Genomic DNA, 11,099 nt, shown 5'->3' with positions numbered 1-11,099 from the left:
GACGCTATGTGATGATCCGGAGGCCTGATCAGTGTTGAGCGCCATCCGGGAATCGGCATCTATCGGGTTTTCGAGCCCGGGCATTCCATTGTTTCCTGTCTGCTGTTCAAGTTCGTTGTTGATTGATTGTGCCATTCTATGAGTTGGTAATTTGAATGTAAGATGGACTCTTTTGCAAAGAACCAGTGTATTGTGATGCGTCAAGAAAGAGTATCAAAGAGCTCACTAATATCCTTAGCCCCACGGTGGGCGCCAAACTGTTTACCCTGGAATCCGGATAACAATTGAATTTATATGGGGTTTTAAGGATCCGTGAACTAAAAGATACAAAAGGTTTGGATTGAGGAAAATAAAAGATAAAGACTCAACAATTGCTGTTAAAGTAAATAATCGCAGAATATAATATTGCTTAGAACAATTGTGCTTGATAGCGTACAAGAATTGAGAGAGATAGTACTGTAGTGTAATGGTTTCCGATCCCCTCTTTATGGGGTCTTCTCCCCTTTTATACATTCTTATTAAGGGTAAAAATAAGGTAGGTAAATTAATTACATCGTGGATCCCTGTAATTACGCCTTAATGGCCTGAAGTGGTTGAGAAAATCACGTTTGGGCGAGATATCCGGCGACGCTTGGTTATCCGTTACGAGTCCGGCTTCCGACCTTGTGTGTTTCTCCATCCGGTGATGACTCATATCGAGCTCCGCAACGGTCTCGAAATGACTCGACCTCGGTTGTTGACGTGGCCGTCGTTCTACCTTGCATCCAGGTCGGGTTCGATGGCCCCGACTTGCCCCGGACCGGACCCAACCCGGTCGGGCTCAAGCAAAAAAGGGTATCACCCAATACACAAATGGAGCCAATGTGGTGGATGACAACGCTAGAATAGATAGTATTAATCCTTGTAATAGACAACTATCAAACAACTATATTACAGATGCACAAGCATTACCCTCTCTGTAGTAACTTTACTTATGTTTAATGCAATATTATCTTTCTCACCAAAAAAAACAAAAAAACTATTCATATCAATCCTTAAGAAAAAATTATCAATTTCCGATACACTATTAGATCACCCTAAAAGTTATTAAAGGTAATTATTTTAACAAATAAAATTAGTAACTTAAAAATAAAACAAATAACCTTCTACAACATAATATAATTGCGCTGAGTATAAACTAAATTCAATAATATTTTGTTTGATGAGTTGTCAGCAGCCTTATCTTGAATCAATCCTTACTCCAAATTAAATTATTTTCACAAAACTCCAAACTACTTGAACGTATTCTAGACGCTTGTTATTAAAACCACGGGTGGGTATTAGCCTTTTGACTGATTACGCACCAAGGAATGTTTCAAAAGTTAATTATATAATTAGCACATGATTATGATTTATGACTATGATTAGAGCATACATTGGTAATTTCATGTTAAGTACTAAGAGACATATAGTGAAGTTTACACAAAATTTTCGGTTGATGCAAGCACCGGCGGAGCCAGAATTTTCACTAAGGGATGTCAAAATATTAAAAATTAAATACACCAAAAAGTTAAGGAGAGTTAACATACAGTAAATATACATAAAACAACAACAAAATTATCTAGCAATACAGTATAATTTTTTGACGAAGGAGTGTCGATTGACACTCTTTAGTTGAATATGGCTCCGCCACTAAATGCAAGGGCTTACATCATTGTGAACCCGTTGGAAAGCTTTGACCATCCCGAATCATAATTAAATTAAAATTTTAAGTTTGTTATAAATAGAACTGTATTTATGGTGAATGTCTAGATTTAGAGAGAATCTAGAGTTTATTACTTGGTGGCTAAGTCACTCTCTCCCTATAAATAGAGGGGTCTTACCCCATTGTAAATCATCCCAAAATTCAATAAGAATTTCCCCTCTCTCTTTCTCTGCAATATTGTTCTTCTTCTTTTATTATTTTATAACACGTTATCAGCACGAGACTCTAACCAATTGAGTAGAAGCTTTGGGATTGAGCATAATGATTGTCAATTGTTCCATGAACTTTCTTCATGATTAAATTCTGGATTTAAGGTAAGTATCTTACTTTATTTTTCTCTTTTAGATTCTTGATATTCTATAATTTGATTTTAAATACAAGCAAAGACAATAAATCTTGATTTTAACTCTAATGGAGTTTGAAAGAAATTATAACCACCCAGAGTGGTAAAATTCCTATGTCTTGCCATGATCAAATTTATGTATGATTATGGTCACAAGAAGTGCATACCCGTCCCATTGAATTTGCTTCATTCTCATTCCCTTAAGAGAATGTGATAGCAGTATGTGATAAGTCTGAAAGAAGATAAAATTATTACCGTGAAGGTATCAGTGGATGTGGACGTGGTATTAGACGAAATTATAATCGTCATCATTGTGATAATGAGAATAATAAGGATTCTCAAAATAATCCTTCACTCTGTGAAAGTAATATTTGTCATCGATTCGACATGAGATTTTATAAAGCGCATATAGATGATTATGGTCCATTCATGATGTGAATGTGACAACATCTGATTTATGAATACATATTCATTCTTGAAAGAATATGAACGTGCTAGTGGTAGTGAATATACCACGCACTCACCTCTAGAAGGAGGTTTGAGATGATATAAGAAAATAATGTCATTATTATGGCATGAATGGTCATTGGTCACGTACCTATTGCACGCTAAAATATTTTGGTAATGTAATTATTAAAGAATAACATTAATGCAAGAAATATATCTTGCATATAATTTTGACCATAACCATAATGGTATAACTTTATCTTTAAAAGAGATATTCACCATATGGATGTTGATGAATATGTGGTAGTACAAAATTAATTGAGAGCTCTAGAAGAGCCAATTATACTATTTTGGAGAAAATTGATTATCAATAAGACGTTGTGTTGTAGTAAGTCTCAAAGAAACTTATTGAGTTTCTAAAGTATTCGCAAAAGCGGTTGGTTATATTGAGACTATAAATAAAGCAAAGATTTAATATCTTCTATTACTACAACTTGTAGCGGGATAATATCTATGTGAAAAGCTACCCGCTTTATTCTCCAATTTGTACTACATAAATAAAAGAATGTCACAATAAAGTAGAAGTTTATTGATATAAAAACCCATATCATAATAAACTTGGAGTTTATTGATAATTGCACATGTCATGGTGTAAATCCGAAGTTTATCAATATTGATAATTTATTCAGTTGGCATAACTGGTTTAGCCATATTAATTTAAGCATCATGTGCAAAAATAAACGAGAATTCACATGGGTAAATATTAAAGAACTAGAAAGTTCTTTACGAATTCTCTTATGTTGCTTGTTCTCATTAATTAATATACCAACTAATATTGGGGTTGAATCCCATGAATGCTGGAAATATCAAAGGTGAATATGAGCCCATTCATCTATCATGTATACCACATAAGATGCATCTATGAGATGGTTACATGTGCGATTATTATTAACCCGCAACATGGTGTTTTGCGAGGTAACTTGCTCAATAATTTAATTTAGAGCATAATTTCCAGAACTTTAACTCAAGATAGTTCATCTTGAAATTGGTTTACATCACAGTTGGTTTAGCAAAATTATTTATTGAGTGCCTCCACTTAATAGCTAAACTATTGCTTATGAGAACAAAGTTATCTATATCAGTATGATATAGGTTATATACGAAAGTATATTACATTCTCCTCTAACAAGTGGTTTAGGGTCAGGAACCAAATAATTTCATCTTATTATTATTGATGTGCAGGGTATATTTTGATTAATACCATAATGCACAAAGATGAGTTCTCAAAGTTGAGGAAATAAGTTAGTTTTTCAAACATGAGGGGGAGACAAGATACAACAGTTGAGAAAAAGTTACATGGAATGAATTATCATTTATACATCTAGATCCCCGAATAAAATAATATGAACTTCAAGTTCATAAAAGGATAATTCATGTGCAATTTATTGCAAAGCATGCCAGACGCATTTGCTGACCCAAAGAAAGTAACTATATTCTCGTTGCAAATGCTCCTATTAAGTCCTAGAAAGACAAAGTCTATGGTACGCTTAAAGCGTATAGACAAATTGGTTTCAAATAAACTTCTTGATAAAGAAGATGAGCAAATGATCAAAATGATCATAATAAAGGAGGCAAGTGATCTAGAAGATCACATGACATAACACTTCATAAAATCTCAAGAGAGATTCAGGTACCTGAAAATATGAATGAAGAGATCTCTATGTTATGTCTTTATGAAAAAATATTGAAACTGATATAAAATGTTTGTCGACAACATCTATGATAGCGCTAAATATATATGAGCATCTTAAGTCTAGAGAAACAATTCAAGTAGAATTGATTTCATATGAAAGACATGTTGTTTTGGACCTGCAGTTCAAACACTTGAAAGTATAAAGTCAATGGTATGTGCAATCAGTTTTAGCATGACATGAAAACCTGATATGCATCTAAAGTCTATTATATGGCTTATATGACTTAACTTATATGACAATCCATGAAGGATTTAAGTTGCTTGAAGCATATACAATTCTTGATCTTGAAGTACCACTTTCTCAGTGCAATTTGTGCACAAATGTATTTCGCTATTACTATAAGCATGATAATGTGATAGCGAGAATTTTCAAGGTGCAACATATTGATTGGAGTTAATATGGCTGATTTATTCACTAAATCCTTCCCGACGTTGACCTTCAAGAAGCTAGTGCACAAGATTGGGATGCGAAGGCTCAAAGATGTGAATTGATGCTCTCATCAGGGGGAGTTAATACGCGTTGTGCTCTTTTTCCCTTACAAGGTTTTGTCCCACTGGGTTTTCCTTGCAAGGTTTTTAATGAGACAACCAAAAGGCGTATTGTTAGATATGTGTACTCTTTTTCCTTTTCTAGAATTTTTTTCCCATTGGGTTTTATTTTAGTTAAGGTTTTAACGAGGCACATTATTTGTTGAATAGACATTCAAGGGGGAGTGTTATAAATAGAATTGTATTTATGGTGAATGTCTAGATTTAGAGAGATTCTAGGGTTTATTACTTGGTGGCTAAGTCACTCTCTCCCTATAAATAGAGGGGTCTTACCCCATTGTAAATCATCCCAAAATTCAATAAAAATTTCCCCTCTCTCTTTCTCTGCAATATTGTTCTTCTTCTTTTATTATTTTATAACAAAGTTATATATGCTGGCAGGATAAAAATTTATATATTATTAGTGTAATTGATCCTATTATAATAGGTTACTTACGATTTTAGTGTAGATTTTTTAATTATTGCTTATTAAATAAAATTATCTGCAATTGTTGATATACTAGTACTCCTCGCTCCAACGTGTTATCTAAGGATTTGACTCACCCGTTAATAATATTTACTTCTTTTGTGTCAATTTATGGGACACTTTTCGTTTGTTGAGATTTTGATAATGCATTTTTTAATTATATTGACATTAGAAGAATTGCAACTTATAATATTTATAGTTTTTGAATATTTAAAATTTAAATTTAAAATATTAAGTTGGTCTAATCCAATTTAACTTCAAAATTAGTCAAATTAATTCTCATGAAGCGAAAAGTGCCCCATAATAAATAATATTGCTCATTATTTGAAGAAATTACCCTTATATCCAAGGGCGGAGTCGGCCCTTCGATTACGGGTTCAACCGAATCCAGTATTTTTGATCCAAAATATTATATTTATCTTTAAAAATTCATTGAATATGCGCAAATTATTGAGTTAGAACCGGTTAACTTAAAAAAAAAAAAAAAAAAAAAAAAAAAAAAAAAAAAAACTCTGAAATCATAAGTTTCAAATTCTGGTTCCGCCTCTCCTTATATCTCACGACTCTTTTATATTATTTGTATATTGGCGTTCTAGACTAAAATTCATTAGCTTGCTCAAGACGTTGATCAAGTCTTTATAAAAAATTGTCCATTTTTCTTCCTTTCCAAAAATTGTCCTTTTTAGCATTATTTCCTTTATTTTATTCAGCACGTTGTTCCTCTTTTTCCTTGTTCTACAAGGAATTTCTTTCTCCTAACTAACCTCCAAATATAATATTGACAAAAACATTACATATATATATATATATAATCATCTCTACATTCTAATCCTCACCTCCAAGTTCTCAAATAATTAATTTAATTGTTGATTTCTTACAAATTCTAAGTATTCTAGCCTAGAAACTGTATTAAAGTAAAATGAAGGTACGTACAATTTCCTTCTCCCTACAATTTATTACTCACAATTTAAGCTGAAAGTTCCTTTTTTTTTCTGTTTCTCTTTATGTTTTTATTATTTTTGTTTTTTTCATAAGTTTCTTCATCATTTTCAGACTTTAATTTGTTTTGATATTTATGCAGAAAGTTGTTTTGAAATTAGAGGTATATGATGACAAAGGGAAACAAAAGGCTATGAAAGCTGTCTCTACTCTCTCAGGTACTAAATCCTCTTCTTCATTTTTATGTTTTTTTCCATCCATTTACTGTTAAAGAAGAATTTCCACATTCTTAATCATAAAAAAAAAAGAAAAAAAGAATTAATCTCGTACATAAGGAAGCGTGTACGGTAAAGACATAATTATGTATATAGTTATATGTTCTCTTTAACTAACAATTTAAACTTTTAGATAACATGATGGTAGAATGCCGGGAGCCTTGGCGTAACTGGTAAAGTTGTTGTCATGTCACCAGAAGGTCACGGGTTCAAGCCGTGAAAACAGCCTCTTACAGAAATGCAAGGTAAGGCTGCATACAATGGGCCCTGGTGGTCCGGCTCTTCCCCGGACCCCGCACATAACATGAATTTAGTGCACCGGGAGCTAAGATGATCGCACAATTCAAAACATCTTTTGCATTTCTAGAAATAGTAGCATACACAAATTTTTTTGCTAAAAGTATGGACCTATTATTACAATTCTGACTCGTATACGAGTTTGGGTCTCCGTTAGAGCCGTAGAAGCAACCACTAATGCTTGCAGTAGAGTAGGCTATTTACATCACATCATTGGCGTGCGATCCTTTTGTGAATATAGAATACTTTGTGCATCGGATTGCCCTTTGAGTTTGGGTTTGGGTTTGGATAATGGGATTCTAACACTTTACTTCCCGATGTAATTGATATGCACTTTGCATTAGTTTTAAGCAAGTGTCAACCTTATTGTGCATATAAATACTTTTTTTTTTAAATAATAAAAAAATTATTGATCACGCCCAACTATGCCTTATAAAAAGGACAATGCGGTCGCTGCAAATATAATCCGGTTTACAAGTCCGGAGTCGATATCCCACAGAGAGTTAACCTATCAGTTGCAACCTTCAGACCCACCAAGTCTTCAGAATCAGCTTCCCAAATATTTAAATTCTCAATTGAGTGTTCTTTACTAACTAACTTTCAAGTAACTACAATGCTATAACTAATAAAAAGGGTTGTAAACAATTATGAGAAAAAGCTAAGGCAATGATTTCCCCTATTGATGGAATCCCTTCTGTTTATGCTCATACAAATTCACCCACACACCTCTATCAATCATGAACACTAATCTTACCGCAAATCTCTCCCGAGTAATCACAGTAATCTACTATTGCACTCTCCCGAGATACTAGCTTACTTTATTTAGCACAATTCACTTTAGATTGCACCCAAGGCTTCGTTATTCCTAATCCCGCCTTTAAACCCGCAATTATAGATTCCTCTAATAATCTAGGAGTGGTGTTGTTCAACAAAACCCTAAATATGCACTCTTTTCCAAGTTATGCACACTAAATAGGCACAGCTAATTTAGGATCCTGTCAATTAACTACAACGAACACGAAGTTGAACAAATAAAGATTAAACTAGCAATTTGTATTCACATAAACAAGAAGTTCATCACCCAATAGGTTCCATCAAAGCCTTAGACAAGAAATTTAGCTACTCATAGTTATGGGAGAATAAACTAAACTTGAATTCATCATAAAATCAAAAGAAAAGAAGAAAGATGTTTAGAGTACTTTTTCACACTTGTTCCCCTTGCTAAGAAACCTAAAAAATCAATATATATCTCTCTTGGGCGAAGTCTAGTGTTTAAAATAGGGTTTAGGTCTAAAAATCCCGTGTTTTACACTTTGGTCCCCGAAGTTTCTGTGTCCACCGCGGTTCTACCGCGATCGCGGTAGAACCGCGGTAAAATACCCTCGCGGATCTTCAATTATTCAGAGACTACCTTCCACCGCGGTTTCACCGCGGTCGCGGTGGAACCGCGGTAGACCCTGTATCCGGGCAATTTGGCCTGTTTTGAATGGGTCACTTGGGAAATGCAACAATTAGCCTTTTTTTTCATCAATAGTTGACTCCAAACTGCTCCTTAGCCTTCCTTACACCTATATCACTTGCAAATCATGAAAAGTACCAATAAGAGCATTTTGTTGTCATTTTTCCACATTAAAGTTCACAAGAAGGTGGTTATTCGGTGCGTGATTATAGTCAAATTCACCTATTATCAATTATACATATATAAATTCAATTAAGATTTCGGATTTTTTCCACTTTTAGCCCGCACCAGTAATTATTTACATTCGATAGCCGAAAATGTGTATAAAATTTATATAATTTTTATATATAACATACATAATGTATATACATACAAAAAATATACAAATATATATATATATATATATATATATATATATATATATATATATATTTCGGCTATTTAAAAGCGGCTATACAGTATCATTTTCTCTAAAATTTTCATCAGAAGTGATGTTTATTATTATTTCTTTTTTGTTCAACAGGGATTGAAAATCTATCAATTGATATGAAAGAGAAGAAATTAACAATAGTAGGAGATATTGATCCAGTTGAAGTGGTGAGAAAATTGAAGAAAACATGGCATCCAGAAATATTAACAGTAGGGCCAGCAAAAGAGCCAGAAAATAACAAAAATGATCAAAGTGGGAACAAAAATGGAGGAAACAAAAAAGAAGAGAGTGATCAAGTTTCAGAACTTGTAAAACTTTACAAGAATTATAATCCTGATATGACACAACATTATAGGGTCTATAGTATAGAGGAAAATCCAAATGCTTGTGTTATTTGTTAATTAATTTAATGTATATAAAAAGAACGTTCCCATTGGTCAAGGGCATCCCGATATATAAGGCGTTCCGCTTTTACGTAGGGTTCGAGGAAGGGTCGCACCCGGAGGGGTGTAGTGTAGATAATCTATCATAATGTAAGTATTAATGACTGCTTTTACGACTCAAACCCGTAACCAATAGGTTACGCGATTACAATTTTACTGTTGCTCGAAGGCTACTTTTAATTTTTATACAACTTGTATAAAAAGTTATATTTATGTCATGAGCATCGACAATATAAGGTTAAGCTGACTATTCAACAACAATTGACTTTTGTTTTTGTATATATTATTTTGTTTATTGTTTTATGGGCAAAGGGTCAAAATTGTCCCTCTACTATTGTTTATTGGTTACTTGTGCCACCTGTTACACTTTTCGGCCATTCTTGTCCCTGCCGTTAATGAAGTTTGAAAAAATATCCCTAACCCTAACGTTTTGACACTGTGGCAGCTGACCACATCAATTTTATCCATGTCAGCTGCCATGTCATTAATTAATCACACCAAGTTAAAACCCTAGAGACTCCATTTCAGTTGAGCTCAACGAATAACAAGGACTTTTCCAGATTTTGAAGAACTTGAAGAGTTCTTCAACTCTTTTCACTATTTAGAAATGGACTTTTCAAGTTTTCTTCTCTTAAATCTTGATGAAATAAGTGTTAAACTCCGAATCTAACACAAATAAATGATTTTTAGAAGATTTAAACAATAAATCACTGAACATCTATTAAATATTCAGATCTGTGAACATGAAAACCCGAAATGGGTTTTTGATTTTATTTCAAAATTAATCCAAACCAAGACGGCAGCAAATCCGATTTGGCACATACTGACATAAGCTAGGTAATTGCTGCAATTCACTTTCAGTATTGTTTTGGAACGTTTGTTTACTAAGGACCGCTTTGACCAAAGTTCAAAACTAAACGGGATTAATATTAGTGTCGACGAGTAAACTCCCATACTTGATTCTTGAACTGAATCCTTGTACAACAGCTACAGAGAGGGCCACAACTATCATGAACAAAAAGAAATTTCCGGCCACTTCATTTAGTTCATACTAGCTATTCCACCGTGCCAATCGTCGTCCCCAAACCTCTGCAACTCTCCGATGAGCACCAGGTGGCCGGAAATGGAGTTACGGTCGTCCAAATCGACCAAAACCAATGCGGAATGATTTTTGCTGATGAGGAGATTGCTCCCAACACCTCAAACGACAACAACAACGGGCCAATCTTCTCGAATCTGAAGAAAACAAATTCTGCAGAGTCGACCATGCCAGGTGCTCGACAAAATGCCAAAGTCAGGGGAAAACACGCACACATACATAGATCTATACAAAAATAAGAAAAAGGGGTATTAGAAGATATCCTTTTAAGCCATCCACTTGTATAGTGAGCAAAATTCGCGAATTAAACATACGCCAAGTGAGTAACTTGTTTGATTTTAATTACATGCCCATAAAGAAAAAATCTGGTGAAATTTTAATGATATACAATTGATTAAACCAAATTATATATCTAAATAATTTGTAAAAAAAAATAATGATTCGAATTTTGTCTGAAATGAAAGAAAAAAGAAACACAAGAAACCAATTACTGAAGAAAATCAAAATGATTAAAATAGGATTAAGCTTGACATGCGTCCCTTGGTTTTAACCTCTCCTCCTTTGGCGTCCCTTCTAAATTTTGATTTCTTAGATAAAAAAAAAACTTGTAGGAAGGATCTTTGGTGTGATTAATTAATGACATGGCAGCTGACATGGATAAAATTGATGTGGTCAGCTGCCACAGTGTCAAAACATTAGGGTTAGGGGTATTTTTACAAACTTCATTAACGGCAGGGACAAGAATGGCCGAAAAGTGTAACGGGTGACACATGTAACCAATAAACAATAGTAGAGGGGTAATTTTGACCCTTTGCCCTTGTTTTTTATAGTACATAACTAGACAATACCCTCCCC

General features: G+C 33.8%; 1 protein-coding gene across 1 annotated transcript; it reads left to right on the top strand.

Moving 5' to 3' along the window:
- The first annotated feature begins 6,144 nt into the window (after positions 1-6,144).
- Positions 6,145-9,310, top strand: LOC109220220 (heavy metal-associated isoprenylated plant protein 39-like). Its single transcript, XM_019384679.1, has 3 exons — positions 6,145-6,227; positions 6,384-6,459; positions 8,796-9,310. Exons 1-3 carry the CDS (start codon positions 6,222-6,224, stop codon positions 9,101-9,103), a joined length of 390 nt encoding a protein of 129 aa, XP_019240224.1. The 5' UTR covers positions 6,145-6,221; the 3' UTR covers positions 9,104-9,310.
- The last annotated feature ends 1,789 nt before the right edge of the window (positions 9,311-11,099 follow it).

The sequence above is a fragment of the Nicotiana attenuata genome, unplaced genomic scaffold (genome assembly GCF_001879085.1).
Source record: "Nicotiana attenuata strain UT unplaced genomic scaffold, NIATTr2, whole genome shotgun sequence".
Lineage (NCBI taxonomy): Eukaryota > Viridiplantae > Streptophyta > Magnoliopsida > Solanales > Solanaceae > Nicotiana > Nicotiana attenuata.
Note: the sequence above shows the minus strand (reverse complement) of the source record. Positions and strands in the feature narration are given on the sequence as shown.

What these genes read in the sequence shown, in the direction of transcription:
- LOC109220220 (XM_019384679.1), top strand. An exon ending in AGCTGTCTCTACTCTCTCAG is followed by an intron (nt 6,460 to 8,795) that starts GTACTAAATCCT and finishes TTTGTTCAACAG; the next exon opens with GGATTGAAAATCTATCAATT.